A 23,246-nucleotide genomic window follows, 5' to 3' on the forward strand; every position below is an offset into this window, starting at 1 on the left:
TGGGGCTCAGAGGAAAAGGCAGCAGAGAGGGGAGAGGGATGGCTGCTGCATTTCAGAGAGGTTACAGCCAGGGAAGATGGGCTCAGTGTTTTGATTGCCATGGAGATTTCACTTAGAAACCGATTTTTTTTCCTGCCACATCTCAGCTCAGCACTGAGAGCTGACAAGGTCCTCCCAGGGAGCTGCAGCATCTCAGGGGGCTCCAGGCTGGAGCTGCTCTGCATTGCAGCAGGCTGGCCATGCCCAGGCTGCCCACCCTGCACCCCACAAACCTGCCCTGAGCTCTGGGAATGTGGGGCAAGGCTGCCTGGGATCTTGGAGATGCCTTCATCCAACCTTTGCTTGGGTTCTGCCCTTCCTGTGCTTCCCATTCCCTCATTCCTTCCCTCTCTCTCATCAGGCACTGATGCAGAGCTCCAGGAAGGATTTTGCAGAGTTTTAAGCAATCAGGATTCAGGCAGAAGCCACTGAAGCCATTCAGCTGGAGAGGCCTAAAAAATGCAAACTAATGGATCTGCAGGGATGGGGTCACACATGTGAGATCTGAACCAGCTCTCTGCTAATGAAGAGCGATTTCGCTGATGGTTCTGGAAATAAAAAGGAATTACAGCATTCCTAGAAAGAGGCTCTTCAGACTAATGCAGTTGTTTCAATCACAAAAATGGTTTCTGTAATCCTACAGAACAAATCCCCCTCCCTTAAGTGCCCTGCAGTGCCCTGATGTCCCCTCCTGCCCACCCACACCTCATTTCCTCCCCAGAGATGTTTCCCGTGTCTTTCAGGACAAGTGTCCCTAAGTTATCCAGATTTATCTCCCCGCTGCCCCCCTGCCAGCCCTGCCCTGGGCTCAGGAATCCCTCCTGGCACACAGGAGGGACAATCAGCACCATTCCCAAACACATCCACCAGGATAACTCACTCTGGGCTCTCAGCTGAGGTTTCCACCCTGTGGCCAGGAGCAGGTGGTGAAAAACAGAGCTGATGTCACACACAGCTCTTGCAGGGGTGGAAATGTTCCACATTCAATAATTGAAGGTGCCAAGTTGAAAAGAGAGGACAGGGAGTGAATCAAAACCCAAGAGAGACGTCAGCCACCACCACCTCTTCCTCCTGCAGGACCTGCACCACCACCACCCCCAAACCAGCCATGAGCCCCTCCAAAATCACCCTCCACCGTGGCCTGAGCGTGGTTTCCACCTCTGTGAGAATCCACCTCCTGACAGAGCCCCATTACACAACACCAGCTGGGCTCAGCTCGGTGTGGGGTTGTTTTCTTCATGCACAGGAACCATTTCCTCCCCACACCACCAAAGCCCTGCGAGGCTCCATCTTCTGTGGCAGCTTGAGCTCTGCCACCCACGCTGCTCTCAGCCAGGTGAGGAGCTGGGCACAAAGGGGCTGCAGCAGCCCCTGACCCCTCTGAGAGAGAGAAATCCCAGTCAACAACAGCCCCAGGCTGATTTCCAGAGCTCTCCCAGGATCTGCAGTGCCCTGGCTCCAACAGAGCAGCTCTGGCTGCACCAGCACCCCAATCTCCTCCATCTCCTCCACAAATGAATCATCGAATGACATTTAGAAACCAGCAGTACGTGTCTGTTAATCATAGCGAGAGGGAGCTGCTGGCTAGCGGGGAATATCCCGTCTTAAACCATTTCTGCAGAGAAATTCAATAAAATTCCCAGCTGACTGAAGCTCCCTGTGCAGAGCAGCCCCTCCTGCCCAAGCAGAGCCCTTGGAGCTGCTGCAGGGACCCCAAAGCACCTGCTGGGGGTTGCAGCTCTGCAGGTGCAAAAACAGCAGAGGCTGGACAGGAGCAGTTGGTGCTGGTGGTTTGCAGGAGGATTTCAAGTGAAAAAGCTTCTCCCTGGGCCAGATTTGATCTCTGTGTGCTGCAGGGCTCCTGTTCCCGTGTGAAACTCCCACTTCTGCTGCAGCACCTTCTCCTTTTATGCTCAGCTCTAGCCGGGGCCCCAAAGTTCACAGCAAGGATTTTTAATTTTATTTATTTTTTTAAATAGACATTTAAAAACTGTGAAGCAGCGCCGTGAACGTTGCCGAGACACAAATCTCATCCTGGGTGCAACGCTGCCCAGCCAAACCCTCTGTCCTTCTCCAAGGCAGGCACACACAGCCCCAAGCTCCCAGGAAAGAACCACATTCACCACCGTGCTGATCAGCTCACAGATTAATCCTGCCCTGAACTTTCCTATCCACCCCACAGGTGCAATTTTCAACCCTTCTGCAAGGACACACCACAGGTCCCTAAAAAAGCTGAAAAACCACCCCTAGAGCAGCGTGGATCCCCGGGGAACAGGGAAACCCGGCCTGGAAAAGGCAGAAAACCTTCAGAGGAGAGGGCAGAATCCCTCCTGCGCCTGACCCCTGTCCCAGCTCATTTTTGGTGCGGCATCCCCGGCATCCCCGCGTTACCTTGGCAGGGACCTTGCTGTTGGCGCTGCGGAAGAAGGAGGTTTTGGCCGTGAAAAAGCAATCCTCGAGGTCTTCATCCAAGCTGCAGTAGCCGCTGCTCATGGTCACGGGAGCCGGGCAGAGCCGGGGGGGGAGCGATGCGAGCCCCGCGCTCACATCCCCGGCTCGCCGCTCATCTGCGGCAGCTCCTTCTGCTCATCCTGCCCAGCTCCTGCTGCTCGCCGGGGAACCCTTCCCTCGCCTCGCCTCGCCTCCTGCACCCGCCTCCCTGCGCAGCATGGAAGGGGCAGAGCTCCCGCTTCGCTCCCGCTTCGGTTCGGTTCGGTTCGCTCCGCTCGCCGCTCCCGCGGTGCCCGCGCAGCACCGGCAGCGGCACCGGCAGCGGCGGCGGCAGCATCGCCTCCCCTTCCTGCCCTCGCCTCGCACTGCCGCAGCCCGGCCACTTCCTCTTGCACAATTTGTGGCCCCGCTCGCAGTTTTGGCCCCGGCTCGCCTGGGAGCTCTGGCGGCACCGTGGAGAGGCAAAACGCGGGGCCACGGGGGGATGCGGGCGCTCCGTGCCTGCTACAGCATCCCCGGGAGGTGCCGAGGCTCCACCTGAGGGAATTGGGGTGGTGGGGATGCAGCTCAGAGCCCCTCGGGGTGCCAGGGCATCACAAGTGGGTGTCTGTCTGCCCTGCAGCTGATTTCAGAGCAGTGGGAGAAATTTCAGCACCCAGGCTGAGACAGCTTTGACTGCAGCCCAGGAAAAACCTTCAGCCCCTGGCGCTGCTTTTACAGAGCTGTGACCCTCGTGCTTGGGGGAAATCACTGGGGTTTGTGGGGCTGGGCAGGGGAAGGGCCCTGCTCCCCACAGGGACAATTTCACTGTGCCAGGTGCTCCCAGCCATGCCCAACCTGGCCTTGGGCACTGCCAGGGATCCAGGGGCAGCCACAGCTGTGCCGGGGCCTCACCACCCTCACAGGGAGGAATTCCTCCCCAATGTCTCATCCTGCCCCTCCAGGGCTCCATCCTGCAGCAGATTTCAGAGCAGCAGGAGAAATTTCAGTACCCAGCCCGAGGCAGCTTTGACTGGAAAAAAGCTTCTGCCCCTGGGTGCTGCTTTTCCAGCAGCTGTGACCTTCCTGCTTGGTGGAGATCACTGGGATTTGTGGGGCTGTCACATTCATATTTTCTAGAAAAATCCCTTTGCCCAGGATTCTGCTCCTGGGAAGCTGAGAAGCCTCAGAGAAAAAGGAAAACAATAATTATCTGATTTGCTTCTCCTGTGTTTTGCTGCTTTGGAATGTGGCTGGATATTGTTTACCCACAGGTGATTGTTTGATTGGTTTCATGTGAATTGTTTTGATTTATTGGCCAATTGTTTTGATTTATTGGCCAGGGGAAGGGCTCTGCTCCCCACAGGGACAATTTCACTGTGCCAGGCGCTCCCAGCCATGCCCAACCTGGCCTTGGGCACTGCCAGGGATCCAGGGGCAGCCACAGCTGTGCCAGGGCCTGCCACCCTCACAGGAAGGAATTCCTCCCCAATATCTCATCTTATCTTACTCCTCCAGGGCTCCAAGACCTTCCCACAAGCCAGGGAAGGAGCAAGGTTTTGGCTTCCCACCCAGCATCCAAACCTCTCCTCCTGACACACTGCAGATGTTGCTCCAAACCCTTCCAGCTGCATCTGCTGAAGAACTTCAATTGCTCCAAAGCCTTGAGGGCTCCGTGCCCACCCCAGCAGCACCCCCTGAATGCCAATGGGGATGGAAAGGCTGGCAACATCTGCATCCCAGGGAGAGGAAGGCAAGGATCCAAGTGCTTTATTTACAGAGGGAATAAATAAGCCACGTTCTTATGGCAGCAGCGTGTCCCTGCAGCAGCACAGCCCCCTCTGCTCCACAGGGATGAATTTAGAGGAGAAAGAGGCTTAAATTGAGCATGTGCAACTCCAGCAGAAAGTGAGGCTTGGGAGCAGCAGCACTGGGGTCTTCCATGAAGCATCAGCCCGAAAGTTTCCCAGTGGAGGCAGGGTGGAACCTCTGGATTCTCCAAGAATCCCTCATTTATTCCCTGTAGACATCAGCTCCATCAAAAATCCAACAAAGCCAAATGAACCAAATGTCTCTGACCTCTTTGTTCAGCAGCAGCTCCATGCAATGGTTCCTGCACATCAGCCCCCCCCAGACCCAGGGATCAGAGTCCTGGTGCTCCTGGGACATCAGCTCCATCAAAAATACAACAAAGCCAAATGAACCAAATGTCTCTGACCTCTTTGTTCAGCAGCAGCTCCATGCAATGGTTCCTGCACATCAGCCCCCCCAGACCCAGGGATCAGAGTCCTGGTGCTCCTGGGACATCAGCTCCATCAAAAATACAACAAAGCCAAATAAACCCAAGAATTCTGACCCCTTTGTTCAGCAGCAGCTCCATGAAATGGTTCCCTGCACATCTCCCCCCCAGACCCACAGAGCAGACCCTGGTGCTCCTTTGCAGAGGATTTTGGCACCTTCAGCAGAGTCTGGATGTCACCCTGGGAGGGACCCAAATGTAAAACACTCCTAAATACTGAACTGGATCAAAGCCCAAATTATTAATGCCTGGAATTACCTGGTAACAGTCTTTAAATAGATGATATTAAAATAGTTATTTCTGTGGTGCTTCCACTTTGCCTAATTTTGATAATATGATTTAATGACTTCCAATTATGCCAGCTATTTAATTTTTTAATGTGTTTTCAGGCCTCTTCCCCTCCTGCCAGTGTAATCAGGCATCCTGTTAGTCTCCTACTGGAATATTGACATTATTTTCCTTCCATCCTCCTCCTTCCCAGCAGCAAAGCCTGCCTGACCAACAGAAACCCTCCAGGAGCTGGAGCTGCCTGCTCAGATCAAGCAAAGCTGGCAACGATTTTTTGCCTGATTATCCATAATGAATGATGGAGCTTTACTGCAGCCATTTACCCTCATTAACCCCCAAATCAGCCCCCACAGCCCAGGGACCCCTGAGGATTCCAAGGTGCAATCCCCAGGCAGGCCTTGGGGATGGGCTGATGGATTTCTGGCTGCTGCTGCTGGGATTGCAGAGACATTTTTGTCCCCTTGGCCCAGGATGGCTCTGCCTCCCCAGGGTGACACCTGGCAGGGTGATGGATGGCCACCAAGCACAGGATCCCTGTTTGTTATTGGGGCCATCAATAACCCTGAATGGGCTGATGGCCCTGAGGATGAAATGAGAATTTCTCATTTTTCCAAGAGCCCAGCATTGCTGGGGGAAGCCCAGTGACAGCCAGAGGAGGTGGGACCACACACAAATTTAACTTCAGACACCTGGAGAACCCACTCTGAGCCCTTTTATAATGTATAATTTAGGAATATCAATCCCATCCCACTTCAGATCCCCCCTGATCATTTTATTCTGATGGAAGAAAACCAAACCCCACACACCAAACAGAAACCCTACATTTGCCTTTGGAAAACTGCAAATTTCCATCTCCATTTCTGCACGAGTGCATCAGGGTCCTCCACAGAGAGGGGCATAAACAGGGGGTTGGAATGAGGGAGAGAACACAGAAACACAGAACACCTTCATCAGAAGGAGGAGAAGGAGAACACCTTCATCAAGGCTGGAAAAGCCCTTTGACTGGATCCCACCACACCCACCAAGCCAGGTCACACAGAGCCACATCCACTCATGTTCTGAACCCTTGGTGACTCCATCACGTCCCTGCAGAGCTGCTCCAAACGTTTCCCAAAGCACACAGAGCCTGCAAAGGCTCCATCCCAGCCACCTCCACTCCAGGCAGGTCTCCTGAAGCTTCTCCCATCCCATCCTCCCTGATCATTTCATTCTGAGCATCCAGCAAAGGATGGATGAGAACCAAACCCTATACACCACACAGAAACCCTATTTTGCCTTTGGAAAAGTGCAAATTTCCATCTCCATTTCTGCACGAGTGCATCAGGGTCCTCCACAGAGAGGGGCATAAACAGAGGGTTGGAATGAGGGAGAGGACACAGAACACCTTCATCAAGAGATGAAGAAGAAGGAGGAGGAGGAGAAGCTGGAAAAGCCCTTTGAGTGAATCCCACCACAGCCACCAAGCCAGGTCACAAAGAGCCACACCTACATGTTTTGAACCCTTGAGGCTTGCTGACTCCAGCTGATCACAAAGAGCCACATCCACTCGTGTTCTGAACCTCTGGAGGCATGGTGGCTCCAGCCAGGTCACAAAGAGCCACATCCACATCCACTTGTGTTCTGAACACTTGGTGATCCCACAACGTCCCTGCAGAGCTGCTCCAAACACTTCCCAAAGGCACACAGAGCTTGCAAAGGCTCCATCCCAGCCATATCCATTCATGTTCTGAACCCCTGGAGGCATGGTGACTCCAGCAGGTCTCAAAGAGCCACATCCACATCCTCATGTTGTGAACCCTTGGAGGCATGGTGACTCCAGCAGGTCTCAAAGAGCCACATCCACATCCTCATGATCTGAACCCTTGGTGACTCCAGCCAGGTCACACATCCACTCATGTTCTGAACCCTTGGTGACTCCAGCAGGTCTCAAAGAGCCACATCCACATCCTCATGATCTGAACCCTTGGTGACTCCAGCCAGGTCACACATCCACATCCACTCATGTTCTGAACCCTTGGTGACCCCACCACGTCCCTGCAGAGCTGCTCCAAACACTTCCCAAAGGCACACAGAGCCTGCAAAGGCTCCATCCCAGTATTGATCCACTTCAGGAAGGTCTCCTGAACTTCTCCCATCCCTTCCTCCCTGGTGAGAGCCTCCCTGGCCCTGCAGCCCGTGCCTCCCACGCAGCAGCCCCAGACAGTGCAGGATTAAAGCCAAGCTGAGCCTTCCGGAGTTAAGCCTGGGATTAGTGCACGTCCTAACAGGGATTGAAGAGTCTCCATCCCCCAGGACGACTGAAACTCTCAAAACAGGGCTGGCAGCCAGCATTCCTTGGAGATCCACCCTCCTGCCCTGGAAATGCAGCAGATAACCATTGTTTACATTTTCTTCCTGAGGCCTCTCAGCTTCTCAGGAGGAAAAAATCTTAAAGAAAAGATTTTTCATAAAAGATGTCTGTGACAATTCTTCTCCTGGGAAGCTGAGAAGCCTCAGAGAAAAAGGAAAAGAATAATTATCTCTTTTGCTTCTCCTGTGTTTTGCTGCTTTGGAATGTGTTTGGAGATTGTTTATCCAACAGGTGCTTGTTTCATTGGTTTAATGAGAATTGTTTTGATTTATTGGTCAATTATGGTCAAGCTGTGTCGAGGCTCTGGAAAGAGTCACAAGTTTTCATTATTATCTTTACAGCCTTCTGTTTGTATCCTTTCTGTACTCTTTAGTACAGTTTAGCTTAGTATTCTTTGGTTTAGTATTCTGGAAAGAGTCGTAGAGTTTTCATTGTTATCTTTTTAGCCTTCTGTAAGTATCCTTTCTGTATTCTTCAGTATAGTTTAGTATTCTTTATTATAATACAGTTGAGTATAGTTTAATTTAATATAATTTAGTTTAATATTCTATAATATAATGTAATATAATGTAATGTAATGTAATATAATGTAATGTAATATAATGTAATGTAATGTAATGTAATATAATGTAATGTAATGTAATATAATGTAATATAATATAATATAATATAAATATAATATAATATAAATATAATATAATATAAATATAATATAATATAAATATAATATAATATAATATCATAATTATAATCAATATAATTATGATACTGTATTACCATAAATTAATACTATACTTGTGAGCAAGAGATCAGCTCTGTGCGGGTCACCCCAGGCTGTGCCCCACCCCCAGAGACCCCTCCCCACGTACCTGGCTGCAGGGTGGCACCCTGAGGGTGCTCTCTGGGGACAGCTGGCTCTGGCACTGGCCCGGCCGGCGGCAATCCAGCTGGATGAGGCTGCGGCACTCCTGGTGACACGTGTACCTGCAGTCTGCAGGGACAGACGGACAGCGTCAGGCACCCCACCCCGGGGGGCTGCCCTGGGGACAGCGGGGACAGAATGGGGGGCAGCAGAGGGATTGCAGCACGGGCAGAGATGGGGCGGGCACTGCTCAGGCACAGGTCCCCTTCAACACACATGTCCCTTCTAATACACCTGTCCCTGTTCAGGCACTCATGTCCCTTTTAACACATGTCCCTTCTAACACACGTCCCATTTAACACACATGTCCCTGTTCAGGCATGTGTCCTTTTAACACACATGTCCCCTTTAACACACATTCCCCTGTTCAGACACACATGCCCCTTTTAACACATATGGTCCTTTTAACACATGTTCTCTTTAACACACGCGTTCCCTCTACCACACATCCCTGTTCAGGCACACATGTCCCATTTAACACATATGTCCTTTTTTAACGCATGTCCCTTTTAACTCACACGTCCCCTTTTAACACACCTGTCCCCGTCCAGCCACATGTCCTTTCTAACATACATGTCCCTTTTAACACAGCTCCCCATTCAGCCACACGTCCCTTTTAACACATGTCCCTCTTCAGGTACACGTTCCTTCTAATACACATGTCCTTTCCAACACACATGTTCAGGCACATGTTCACCAATCACCCCTGCAGAGGGCAGGGACACGGTGCCACCAGAGCCCCAGAAAGGGCAGGGACACGGTACCACCATGGCCCCAAATCACCCTGGAGGGTGCAGGGACACGGTGCCACCATGGCCCCAGAGAGGGCAGGGACACGGTGCCACCATGGCCCCAAATGCAGAGAGCAGGGACACGGTGCCACCATGGCCCCAAATGCAGAGGGCAGGGACACAGTGCCACCATGGCCTCAGAGAGGGCAGGGACACGGTGCCACCATGGCCCCAAATCACCCCTGGACAGGGCAGGGACACAGTGCCACCATGGCCCCAGAGAGGGCAGGGACACGGTGCCACCATGGCCCCAAATGCAGAGAGCAGGGACACGGTGCCACCATGGCCCCAGACAGGGCAGGGACACAGTGCCACCATGGCCCCAAAAGCAGAGGGCAGGGACACGGTGCCACCATGGCCTCAGAGAGGGCAGGGACTCGGTGCCACCATGGCCCCAAATCACCCCTCGACAGGGCACAGACACGACGCCACCAGAGCCCCAAATCCAGCAATCCAGCCCTGGAGAGGGCAGGGACACGGTGCCACCAGAGCCCCAGAGAGGGCAGGGACACGGTGCCACCATGGCCCCAGACAGGGCAGGGACACAGTGCCACCATGGCCCCAAATGCAGAGGGCAGGGACACGGTGCCACCAGAGCCCCAGAGAGGGCAGGGACACGGTGCCACCATGGCCCCAAATGCAGAGGGCAGGGACACGGCGCCACCATGGCCCCAGAGAGGGCAGGGACACGGTGCCACCATGGCCCCAGATCACCCCAGAGAGGGCAGGCCCAGGTGCCAGGAGTGGCTGAGCTCCTGCCCCAGGTGCAGCAGGGCATTCCTGTGCCTGTTTTCTTTGGATGCTGCCCCAATGGCACACATTAACCCATTCACACCCGGGTGACCTGCACAGAGCAGCTTTAACCCCTTCAGGCACAGGGCCCTGCTCACCCCCAGCTGCAGAGGGGCACGTTTGGCACAGGCAGCTCCAGTTATCCCAAATTTGTGCCCATCACTCCTGCAAGCCCCAGCTCCTCCAAACCCTCCTGACTGCAGTGCCCAACCTGCTGCCACTTTAATGGCCCACCTGAGCCTTTTAATTTTTAACTGCCAGGCAAACAGCCTCACATTTACTTTCTACACTGCCCAAAATTCCAGAGCGGTCACCAACCTGGAAAAAAATAATTCTATCCTAAAAACAAGGCAAGAGATTTGATTCCACAGGGGGATATGCGTGCCTGTCCCTACAAAGACCTTGCAAAGAGCCACTGAACTTTTATTTTAAATATATCTTCTTTCTTTTCCCTTTTACTTCCTTTTTTTAAATTTTTTTAAATTATTTTTCTCCCTTTAGCATTTGGGTCATTGGTTTTGCATGTCTGGGACTTGCAGGAAAGCAAAGGAATATCCCATGTTTATATCCCATGTTTGCTCTGGAAACTGACTTCTGCTCAACTTTTATTTTAAATATATATATTCTATATTTTTCTATCTTTTTTTTTCCTTTTTTTTTTTTTTTTTTTTCCTTTAGCTTTTGGGTCATTGGTTTTGCATGTCTGGGGCCTGCAGGAAAAGCAAAGGAATATCCCATGTTTATATCCCATGTTTGCTCTGGAGACTGATTTCTGCTCAGCTCTGGTGAATTCTGCAGTGCCTGAAGATGAGAATGAATGAGAGGAGCTGGGAGCTGCTGCCTGAGGGGGGAAACATCAATCTCCAGGGAAAACAGGGAAATCATTTATCATTTAACATTCATCTGGCATGAGCTGTCTGTCATTCTCCCATTCCAAGCCAGTTGTCTCAAGTCAGCCTGGGGGAAAAGCAGGGAGATTTGGCTTTTATTTTATTTATTTTTTTTTTAATTAGAGATAAGCTGCAGTTCCACAGTAATTTAATGCATGACCTTTCCAGCAACTGGAACAGCTTTGCAATGGGGGACATTGGCCAAGTCTTTGCTGGAGCTGCCAGCTGGAGAATGCTCCAGCTGTGGCTTCACCTGAGCATCTGCCACCACCACAGCGTCCCCTCTGTCCCCCGTGCCCATTTGGGACCAGATTTTCACATTTTGGCAGCTCCAGCACGAGGAGCAAAGGTGTCACACAGGAAATCTGCACCACAGAAACGCCAAATTGCCGGGCACTCCTGGATCAGCCCCATTGTGGCATTTCTCTGTGGGATTAAAGGGTGACACCTCCTTAGTCACCATCCCCTATTAACAGACCCTAATCACCGAGGATCCGGTGGGGAACACTAATTTTAGAAACCCTGCACAGCTTTAGGAAGCAGCCACGTGAGCAGTTTGCCAAGAGGAGCAGGATGCCTCCACTCAGGCTTGGAGATAATTTCCATTCCAGTCAAACAATGGAACACTTGGAAATGCAGTTTAAAAAAAAAAAAAAGAAAAAAGAAGAGAGAGAAAAAGGTCATGATACTGTGAAAAGCTTTGGTGGGAAAGGAATTTCCCTTTTTTCACAGGTAAAGTCACTCGGGGGGGGGGGGGTAAAATGGGCAATATAAATGCCCATTAAATGCCCACCTCAGTGCCTAAACATAGTCACAGAATGGTTTGGGTGGGGAGGGACCCTAAAGCTCCTCTGCCAAGGGTAACCCTTCACCTGCCCCAGCTGAAAGCTTTGGCTCGGGGATCTTTCAAAAACTGGGAGCAGCATTTAGCAAAGGCCACCTGGTTAGTTAACACCCGAGGTTCCACCAACCGAGCAGGTCCTGCCCAGGGATGGGGCAGCCACAGCTGCTCTGTCCCATCCTCCCAGGGAAGAATTTCTCCATTTTTCCCACCCCAATCCCCCCATTCCCACCCCCAGACCCCACAGGGCACCTTCCAGCTCCACCTGACCCAGGTGGGAACAGGGACAGAAGGACAAGGAGGCTCCACAGGTGTCTGAGAGCTGGCACAACGTGGCAGGAGGGAGATTTCCCCCAGCCAAGCTCTGGAATCCTGCAGGGGCTCACGCAGCTCCACGTGCAGGGTGGGTTTTGGGTTTTGCAAGCCTGAGCTGCTCCCGTGTGCCTGATGTCACTGTGGGGTGACCTCAGGGGTGGCAGCAGGATGTGGCCCTGTGGCACCCACAGAGCAAACGCAGGGAAGGTTTCAATCCTCCTGAAACACTGCCCCAACCCTGCAGCTCCATCCCTGCAGGCTCACCTGGGCACTTTTAGGTCTGAATCAGATGGTTTGGACTTAAAAAGAAACTTTCATAATCGTGTTGTTTATTACTTGTGTCTCGTAGCTTTAACACACATGTCCCCTTTAACACATGTCCCTGTTCAAGCATGTGTCCCTTTTAACATACATGTCCCTTTTAAGGCACACATGTCCCTTTTAACACAGGTCCCTGTTCAGGCACATATGTCCCATTTAACACACATGTCCCTTTTAATACACATGCCACCATCCAGCCACATGTCCCTTTTAATGTGTCCCTGTTCAGGCACATGTCCCTTTTAATGCATCCCCTTTAACACATGTCCCTTTTAACACATCCCATTTAACACATGTCCCTTTTAACACACATATCCCTGTTCAGGCACGTGTCCCTTTTAACACACATGTCCCTGTTCAGGCACACATATCCCTTTTAACACGTCCCTGTTCAGGTACATGTCCCTTTTAACACACATGTCCCTGCTCAGGTACACAGGCCAAGAAATGCTAATAGTGCTCTGTAATCAGGAAATGGTTGGCTTCTGGCTGTGCTGGTGTGAATTATAACAACTGTGTTGTCTCACCCTTCAAATGAAAAATGGAATGAAAGTTTTTAACACACCTCTCAGTTGCCCCATCTCTGGCTCAGCAAAGGGCACAGTCATATTTCTGTTTGTTACTTACTTAAAGCATTTTTTTTGCTTGCACTAAGCATTGCTGTATCACAACACAGCAATTTAATGCTGTGAAACTCTAGTTAGTTCAAAGGGCATAAATTATGTTTGATATTAGTTACAAGTTATTGTTTGGAAAAGTCTTGGCAATTCTAAGGTCTTAATTGAAAGCTTTCTTCTATGTCTATACTTTCATCTATTATCTCTGTGAGATGTCGAGCATGCTTTTGTGAATGGATTCAGAATGACCTGACAGGTTAACCAACCCCAGATTCCCTTTTGGGGGGCAGCTGGCACAGCAGCCATGCCCTGAGGAGCCAGAGGAGCAGGTGAAGCCACCTGGTGCCACAGGTGTGGTGCCAGCTCTGTGCCCACCCAGGCAGGGTCCCTGTGACATCCACAGGGGTCTCAGGTTGAGGGAAGAGATGAAGATCTGACTCCATGTTATAGAAGGCTTGATTTATTATTTCATGATATATATTACATTAAAACTATACTAAAAGAATAGAAGAAAAAGATCTCATCAGAAGGCCAACTAAGCTAAGAATAGAAAGGAATGATAACAAAGATTTGTGGCTCAGAGAGAGAGCCCAAGCCAGCTGACTGTGATTGGCCATTAATTAGAAATAACTCTATGAGACCAATCACAGATGCACCTGTTGCATTCCACAGCAGCAGATAACCATTGTTTACATTTTCTTCCTGAGGCCTCTCAGCTTCTCAGGAGGAAAAAATCTTAAAGAAAAGATTTTTCATCAAAGATGTCTGTGACAATTCTTCTCCTGGGAAGCTGAGAAGCCTCAGAGAAAAAGGAAAAGAATAATTATCTCTTTTGCTTCTCCTGTGTTTTGCTGCTTTGGAATGTGTTTGGAGATTGTTTATCCAACAGGTGATTGTTTCATTGGATTCCTGTGAATTGTTTTGATTTATTGGCCAATTATGGTCAAGCTGTGTCAAGGCTGGAAAGAGTCACCAGTTTTCATTATTATATTTTTAGCATTCTGTCTGTATCCTTTCTGTATTCTTTAGTATAGTTTAGTTTAGTATTCTGGAAAGAGTCAGGAGTTTTCATTATTATCTTTTTTAGCCTTCTGCAAATATCTTTTCTGTATTCTTTAGTATAGTTTAGCATTCCTCAATATAATATAGCTTAGCTCTCAGGAGGAAAAATCCTAAGGAAAGGATTTTTCATAAAAAGACATCCGCAACAGATCCCCATGTCCAGGTTGGGCTCAGCAGTGCCAAGGCAAAGCCCACAGCCCAAAAATCAGCAGCAAACCCACCCAAAAACCCTGAAATGTCACCAGCACCTACCTGGGAGCAGCAGCACCTCCCTGCTGGGCCTCCTGGGCGGGCACAGTCCCCTGGAGCAGGCCTTGCCTCGGGGGAAATGCCTGAAGATTTCACGGATTCTCTTTGTTACAAGCCCAAAACACGAGGCTGCTCCCTCCTCCCCCTCTGGCATCCTCCAGGAGCTCTCCCCAACCCCAAATGCTCTGGGATAAAACTTGTTCCAGTGCCTGCTGTGTCTGCCCCCACCAGAGGCCTTTTCCCTCACGGAGATAAAGCCCTGACATTGGCCATTTACAACCTGCTGCCATCTGAAGGGTTATTTATTTATTTTTTTTTTGAGCAGCTCAGGGCTTGTGCATCTCCTGTAAGCCATGGAAAACTTTCTATTTCTGGGGCTTTTTGCTTGATAAGATAAAATAACCCAACAGAAGAGATTAGGGAGAGAAAGCGCAGGACTCGGCCGTGCGCTGGGAGGTCTCTTTCCCCCATCCTCCCTTCTCTCTGTGCTGCTTTTCAGCACTTTTAAACACTGCCTTTTCAGCCTTTTAAAGTCTGAGGGAAAAAAAAATCCCCAGTGTTTAATCAGAGGTTAAAGAGATACACTGAGATTAATTATATTTGTAATATTGATTTAAACTCTGCACATAGTTAAGAGAGGCTCGTAGAGCCATCCATGAAAATCAGGATCAGGGCTTTAAATGACTTTTTAGTGATAGAACAAGGGCGATGGCTTTAAAATAAAAGAGATTTAGATGAGATATTGGGAAGGAATTGTTCCCAGTGAGGGTGGGCAGGCCCTGGCACAGCTGTGGATGCCCCTGGATCCCTGCAAATGTTCCAGGCCAGGTTGTGCAGGGCTGCGAGCACCTGGGACAGTGGAACATGTCCCTGCCACGGCAGGGGTGGGGTGGGATGAGTTTTGAGCTCCTTCCCACCCAAACCATCCCATGGTGGATCAGTTACAGCTGCACCGGGTATCCTGTGATGGGGTGGGACACAAACACCAGTTCAACCATGCCCCTGAAATCTGCCACTTTGTACCCAGTCCCCGTGCCCTCCCTGCTCAGGACAAACAGCCCCCAGCACCCTGCACCACACAGGGGGTGAAAAAGATGGAATTCAGCCATTCCAACCCTGCCCTGAGCAGCAAAAGCACTGAGATCTCTCAGGGGGCTTTTCAGTCACCTCCCTCCTTCCCAGAGCCACAACAGCAGAGCCACTGAGCCTCACTGGGATAAAACAGAGAGAGAAACCCAAAAGCCAACCTGCAAAGTAGGGAGAAGCCCAAAAACCAAGCGGTAAGGTGGGAGCTGGAGACCAGCAAACTCCACTGGGTTAAAACAGAGAGAGAAGCCCAAAAACCAACCTGCAAGGCGGGGGCGGGAGCCTGGGCTGGCGTCTCTCTCCATAACCCCTTCCCAAGGCACCCAGGTGGAAGGCAGCAGGAAACATCACCCTGGCAGAGCCGGGGCAGCCCAGGAGCCTGTCCCACAGCTCTGGGCAGGTCCCTGTCCCTGCCCACAGCCCTCTCCTCGCGGGGAGGAGCACACCCTGCCTGCAGTGGGTGGAGGCACCCCTGGACCCCACCCTGTCCACACCCATCCCCACCTGGCAGCAGGAAAAGCTGCAGGATCTGCCTGGATCAGCTGAACGGGACAGAAATGCAAAGTGCTGTCGGCGATTGTTGTTTACAGGGGTGAGGCTGAGTGTGGGAGGAGAGACACAGAAGCCACAGGAGCAGCAAAGTGTGAGCAGAGCCTGGCGCAGGTAAAGGACTCGGTAAAGAGCTCCTTATCTTAAACAAACGGCTCCCTGAGAACTAGCAGCCTTAGAAATGAAGTTCGCTCTACAAATCAGAAAGAGAAATGGTGTTTTACCAGCTTAAGGAAACAGGGGCTGATTCAGCACAGGGCCTGAACGCAGAGGGAGCTGCTCAGGGAGATCAGGGCGGCTCCAGGGCTGAGGCACAAACCCCATTTGGGAGCTGACGTCTCAGCTTTGCTGGGCTGAGCAGACGCACAAGCTCCATTTGGATGCTGAGCTGAGTAGAGCAGAGCAAGGGAACAAACTCCATTTGGATGCTCAGGGGCTTTGCTGAGCAGAGCAGAGGCAAAAACCTCATTTGGATGTTGATGTTCTTTGCTGAGCTGAGGCACAAACCCCATTTGGGTGCTGAGCTTTGCTGAGAAGAGGCACAAACCCCATTTGGGTGTTCAGGGGCTTTGACCTGAGCTGAGCAGAGGCACAAACCCCATTTGGATGCTGAGTTTTGCTGAGAAGAAGGACAAAACCCATTTGGATGTTGAGGTGCTTTGCTGAGCTGGGCTGAGGCACAAACCCCATTTGGATGCTGAGGTCTCAGCTTTGTTGGGCTGAGCTGAGGCACAAACCCCATTTGGATGCTGAGAGGCTTTGCTGAGCAGAACAAGAGGTCCAAACCCCATTTGGATGCTCATGTTTTTGCTGAGCAGAGTCACAAATCCCATTTGGATGTTGAGAGACTTTGATGAGCTGAGGCCCAAACCCCATTTGGAAGCTGAGCTGAACAGAGCAGAGTTACAAATCCCATTTGGATGCTCAGGTTTTTGCTGAGCAGAGGCACAAACCCCATTTGGACGCTCAGGTGATTTGCTGAGCTGGCTCTGTGTGTCAAGAGCTGCAGATCAAAGCTGGCTCCAGCTCTGCAGAGGTGCTGGGCACGCTCTGAGGTTTCCCTGCAGGGCTGCCCCACGCCAGCCCTGTCCACAGGGAAGCAGCCAGGGCTGGTTTCCTTGCAAAGAAACCCTTCATTTTATCAACACAAATATCAAAATCTTTGATTTTTTGGCTATCAGAGACACCAAGCCATTCCCACCCAACCCTCCCCAGCAGGAAGCTGCCCCAGCTCCGAGCCCAGCCTGGTTTCTGTGCTGTCCCAGAGGCCAGGGGAACACACAGAGGGCTTTGAAGCTGCCGTGAGTCACCAGGACACCCAAGAACTGCACCCAAACAGCCCAGAGCACCTCTGCACCCTGCTCCTCCCTGCTGGCAGGAAAAGCTGTCTGTCCCCCAGCAGCAGGACAGACATTCACACCCACACAGAGGTGATTTGTTTTACTACAGACAGCTCTGGGAGCTGACAACACAAAGCCACACGCATGAGACAGGAGCTATTTAAGGCACAGCTCCTCCTCCTGCCCAAACCATTCCCTCCAAGGCTGGAAGTGAGGATTTTCAGGGAATTCCTGTAGGATTTGCTCCCCACCCTCTCACGCTGACACCATTTGGGAGCAGGATGCTTGATGTCTGTCCTGCACAGAGCCTGGAAAATTCCAAATAAAAGCAAGGAAAAAAAAGGCTCCCAAATGTCTCAGGCAACATCTGCAATAGCCCCAGGTGCAGCACCCATGGGCAGAACTTGGGTTAAAATCAGAAAAGTCTTCCTGAGACTCCTTTTCTCTAGAATGAACTGTAAATAATCACATAAATAAATAAATAAATAAATAAACATTATAAATTTATTTATAATATTATATATAATATTTATTATTATATATTTATTCATTTAGTTATTTAAATAAATAACTAAAATTATAAATGTAAATAAATATATAAATATATAAATTATAAATGTAAATAAATAAATGTCACCTTCCCATTTTAATATTACTATTTAATATTTAATATTAATGTATTAATTTACTATAATAATAATATTTTCGTATGTTTAATATCTCAAGTTAGTATAAATTTTAATATTAATGTAATAATACAATTCAATTATTAAATTTAATTATTGAATGTAATTATTAAAATTAATTTTAATATTACCATATTAATATACTTAATTTAATACTTAATAATGATGAAGCTAATATTCATATATATTTACTATTACTATTACTTTTCCATCACTAAATACAGCCAGATCCGACGTAAATAAAAATAGGCCAGAAGTGCACAAACAAAAAACCTGAGTATCCTCAGGCTGCAAATCAAAAAGCAAACAAGCAGCAACTCTGCATCAGAAAGAAAAAAAAATAAATGTTCACTGAAGGGGGAGAGCACGCCCCGTCTGCAGCTCTCAGGCATTTTTAATGGGAATCACTATTGGGATGACAGGGAATGCAGATATGAGTGTCCCTCCCCCCCAGCCCGGTTGTTTGGGGAGTTTTTGAGGCAGAACTACTCCCACAGTCTGCATAATTCTCTGAAATGAAAAGGGAAATGGAGTTATTTAAAATCGGTTTCAATATAAGTATGGAAAACATCCTGCCAGAGGAGAAGTCCCTGAAAACAGCTCTTTATGCAGCATTTCGCAACACCAGAAAATTCTGTGAATTTCTACTTCAAGTCAGGATTTCAAAGCACACAAACCTCACCTCACACCTCATCTCAGCTTCAGGGGCTGGTGAAAAAGCCTCAACAATTATTTTTCCCTCAAATAATCCTTATTTCTCCTAAACTAGATATTTCTTTAAGCACACTCATTCATGCCAGGAGCTCCCAGCCCCGGGGAATCTCCTGGCCCTCAGCAGCTTTTGAGGGAATGAACCAGGAATGCCAACAGAAAGCAAAGGTGTACCCTATAAATCAGATTTACATCAGATTTACATCCCGCTCCTGCCACCAGGGTGCAGCCCCGCCGTGTCACGTTGTGGCGGCGGCTGGGTGACATTTAATTAACAGCAGTCATTAGGGCTAAGCCCTAATTCGCTGCAGCAGGGCCAGATGGTGCTGCTGCCTCCCCCGGCCGCCCTTCATCCCAAACGACACCGCAGAGAGCCCTGCCCGCCCCACAGATCCCAAAAAAACATTGAATGGGTTTGTGAGCTGAGGAAAGCCAAGCTGGGCACCAGGACTGCCTGAGCCGGGCACTGATTACCCCGGTGCCCTCTAAACAACCCCAAAAATGAGCAGCGACCATTCCCCCACCCCAGTGGGATGGGTCAGTCCCAAATTATCACCGGCACCGCCTCCCTGCCCTCCACACCCATCACAGGTACAGGTGATGCTGTGGGCACAGAGCTGCAGGGAATGGCATCAGCATTGCCAAAAATCCAGAGGCTCAGCTGACCCCACCAGGAAATTTTGCCAAAAATCCAGAGGCTCAGCTGACCCCCACCAGGGGAAATTTTCAAGTCCCTCAAGGCCCAGCAGCTGCATCCCAAAAAAGTTTCCCCGACTGAGCGGGGCAGGAGAGGTTTCACAGCCAGCGGGGCTCAGATCCCAAAGTTATCAGTGACACAGCTTTGATAAAACCTCTTATTTTCCCTTCCCACCACCCCTAACACGGGTCACTCCCAGCCGGGGGAGGGATGAATCTCCTGCAGAGTACCAGCAGCATCAGGAGCACTGGCACAAGCCATCACTGGCACAAACCATCACTGGCACAGGCCACCATTGGCAAAGCCATCACTGGCACAAGGCACCCAGGTGGAATGCATCAGGAAACATCACCCATCATTGGCACAAGCCACCACTGGCACGAGCCATCCCTGGCACAAACCATAATTGGCAAAGCCATCGCTGGCACAAATTCCCTCACCCGGGGTTCGGGCAGAGCTTCAGGCACAAATGCCCGAGGACTTTACCCCTCGCTGTAACGCTTTACATAGGCCAACCCTCCCTGCTCACCGCTGATGCCAACCCCGCCCAGCAGCGATCACCATCTCCTCTTTCCTGGAAAAGCTGCGCTTTCCAAACCCGCCCGGCGGCACCGCACCCACACCCGGAGACCCCGGCCCGTCCCAAACCGGAGCTGAGGGGTGCAGAGTGGGGCGAGGGGAGGGAGAGGGGCCGGGGGAGAGTCCGGGCAGGGTGAGGGATGCGGGGAGGGCAGGGGTGCGGGACAGCGAGGGACAGGCAGGGGACAGAGAGGGGACAGCGAGGGGCAGACAGGGGATAGCGAGGGACAGGCGGGGGACAGGAATGGGACAGCGAGGGACAGGAAAGGGACAATGAGGGGCAGGAGGGGGACAGTGAGGGGACAGAGAGGGGCAGGCAGGGGACAGCGAGGAGCAGGTAGGAACAAGCAGGGGACAACGAGGGGCAGGCAGGACACAGCGAGACGCAGGCAGGGGACAGCGAGGGGCAGGCAGGGGATAAGCCGGGGACAGCATGGGGCAGGCAGGGGATATCGAGGGGCAGGCAGGGGACAGAGAGGGGCACGTAGGGGATAAGCAGGGGACAGCATGGGGCAGGCAGGGGATATCGAGGGGCAGGCAGGGGACAGCACTCACAGTCGCAGCGCAGCGCTCGCTCCCGCACCGCCTCCCCGCACAGGTCGCACCATCCCCGGCGCGGCAGGCGCGGGGCGAAGCGGTGCCCGCGGCCGCGCTCGGGGGGCTCTCGGGGCGCCCCGAAGATGCTCCGCACGTCGGGCAGCAGCCGCGGGGCTCCCCCGCGCCGCCGCAGCCGCCGCGCAGCCCTGGCCCCGCCGGGGCTCCCCTCGGGGCGGGCGGGGGTCGCGGCGGGGCCCGGCGGGCGGCGCATGGAGCCGGGCACGGGGGGCGGCAGCGGGCGGGGGCACGGCGCCACGGCCGGCAATGCCATGGGCTCGGAGCGGCGGCGGCGGCGCGGGGCGGGCGCTCGGCCCGGCCGGAGGGAGGAGACACGGCGGGGAGGGCGGGGGAGGCACCGGCAGCGGGCGCCCCTCCCGTGGCACCCCCCAGGGTCAGGGTCGGGGTCGGGGCGCTCCGCGGTCGCTGCCCCCGCGGTGTTGGCGCTGCTCGCCCCGGCATTCCCCGGCCGCGCACGGAATGTCCCCGCGCTCTGTCGCTGGGAATCCCCGCTCCGATGGGTGTCCCTGCCGGACAGTCATCCCCGTGCGGCTGCGATTGGGGTTCCCCGGGGGGCTCTCCCTGCCCGACAGTCACCCCCGTGGAGCTGGAGCTGGGGTTCCCCAGGGGGATCTGTGCATCCCCCGGGGGGCTCTCCCCGCGGGGCTGGGGTTCCCCGGGAAGGGGGTCCCTGAATCCCGCAGGGGGCTCTCCCCACCGGACACTCACCCCATGGGGCTGGGGTTCCCCGGGTAGGGGTTCCGTGCATCCCCCGGGGGGCTCTCCCTGCCCGACAGTCACCACTGCGTTGGGATTTGTCACCCTGCCCTGCTCCTCGCTGGGATGGGGGTGTGGGATGGGAAGATGGGATGGGGATGTGGGATGGGCCCAGCAGGGTGGGATTTGTGACCCTGCTGCTCCTGGGATGGGGCTGTGGATGTGGGCACAGCCCATAAATCAGGGAGGGTGGCTGAGGGGCAGCGTGGCTAAGCCTTCCCACAAACATCTCCTGCTCCCATCTCCCATTCCCAGCCCATTCCTCAGGGGTCTCCCTGCAGGACAGTGACCCCTGTGGGGCTGGGTGAATGTCTGGCACAGGTTAAAATATTTTGGGGGGAAAAAGAAAACCCCAAGTAATTAACATTGGCAGGAAAACTCTTGTTTCATTTGGATTCCAGAAGTCCCCTCTGCACCATTCTGGACGTTCATTTTCCCAATACTATCCCATGGGAGACAGCTCCATAAAAATCAGGATTTTAAAGAGGGAGAGTGACTTTTTAGTGATAGGACAAGGGGGATGGCTTTAAACTAAAAGAGATTTAGATGAGATATTGGGAAGGAATTGTTCATATTCCCATTGTCCATTTGCATTCAGGTTTTTGGGAGAGAAGGGAGGGAGAGGCAGAGCTGGGCTGGGTGAATCCAGGCTTAGGGGAAGCTGAATTTGACGTCTCCCGTGTGCTCCTGAGGACAGGATAAGCTGAGAATATCCAAATCCTTTTCAAGGATTCTAATTTGAAGGGTGGATTAAAACACTGGCTCTGAATCACAGCAGCCCAGTGCCATAAGCAGCCCCTAATAACAGCTTCAAACCAAAGGAGGAATAACGCAGCTGGGAAAATTGGGGTTTTGCTCTGTGCTAAGCCGCAAGATTAATTTTTTGGAAGGTATTTTCCTTCCCAATTCAGGATTTGCTTTCATATCTCCTCTGCTTCTGCATGAAAACAGCAGCAGACTTATCCTTCAGTAAATTCCACAAAAGTTTGTTGGTTTATCCTATGTCCTCCAAACTGTTCATTGTATCAGGAATCACCTAAAATAAAGGAAATTTCTGAGAGTGAAGGTCTACCTGGCACCTGGCTGGGAACCTCCTAAAACCATTCTGGACTTTCATTTTCCCAGAAATATCCCAGGAGACATCTCCAGTCTCTGTTCTGCAGCCTCTGGGCATAAAAACACTAAATAAATGTAATATTTTCTGTCCCCACAGCAAGCACAGCCTGCAGAAGAGACTCGTGACACTCATTATCCTTCCCAGCTGTCCCTTCAGGTATTCAGGTTAAAATATATTTTAGGCCACAGGTTAAAACATTCTTTGGGGGGGAAAAAGAAAACCCCAAGTAATTAACATTGGCAGGAAAACTCTTGTTTCATTTGGATTCCAGAAGTCCCCTCTGCAGCTGCTGTGTTACAGCAGTTAAAGCACGACAAGGGCTATTAGGAAAAGTTCTTTTTTCCGTTTGCCAAGAAATAAATCCCTTTTAGCTGAAGCCAAACATGTTTCAGGTCAAATGCTCAGCTGGTGCGAGTCAGTGCAGCTCCACTGAGTGCCAGGAGGTGCAGCAGGGACCCTGCTCCTTTATGAAAATCAGAAAATTCTGCCTGGATTCGAAATAACATCCATTAGAAAGCCCAGAAAATAATTCTCGGGAGAAAAGCTCAAAAGGGATGGATTAGCTCCACCTCAGCACAGCAAACAGTTGGGTTTGCCATTCAGGATGTTGGTTTTTATAATTAAAATGAATGGGGAGCTCTGGTGCCAAATTCCACCGGGGAAATGTTTCCTGGGCGGGGGAGGCTCCTGGGCACCCTTGGCGTGTTCCTGCAAGAAACTCAGGCTGGGCACAGCCCTGCTGCTGCTGCTGCTCCTCCTCCCTGCTGCTGCCTTGGCACGGGGGGAGGGATGGCATGGGATGGGCCAGGATGGGTGGGGTGGGCACAGCAGGGTGGGATTTGTGACCCTGCTGCTGCTCCTGGGGTGGGCACAGCAAGGTGGGATTTGTCACCCTGCCCAGCTT

General features: G+C 51.6%; 1 protein-coding gene across 3 annotated transcripts in view; it reads right to left on the bottom strand.

The window, feature by feature from the left end:
* The window catches only part of RASSF5 (Ras association domain family member 5), a 33,764-nt gene extending 13,042 nt beyond the window's left edge, over positions 1–20,722 (bottom strand). The window contains exons 1-2 of one of the 3 annotated variants that reach the window (XM_063177838.1): positions 20,410–20,722; positions 8,276–8,397 (exon numbers count right to left, since the gene is read on the bottom strand). In XM_063177838.1, the coding sequence (XP_063033908.1) occupies positions 8,276–8,397; positions 20,410–20,722 (435 nt within the window). Of the gene's footprint in view, positions 1–2,430; positions 2,789–8,275; positions 8,398–14,209; positions 14,414–20,409 lie in introns of those variants that run through there. The other 2 variants (XM_063177839.1, XM_063177840.1) reach the window with 2 other exon arrangements.
* Between the last annotated feature and the right edge of the window lie 2,524 nt (positions 20,723–23,246).

This window comes from Melospiza melodia, chromosome 28 (assembly GCF_035770615.1).
Source record: "Melospiza melodia melodia isolate bMelMel2 chromosome 28, bMelMel2.pri, whole genome shotgun sequence".
NCBI classification, from domain to species: Eukaryota; Metazoa; Chordata; class Aves; order Passeriformes; family Passerellidae; genus Melospiza; species Melospiza melodia.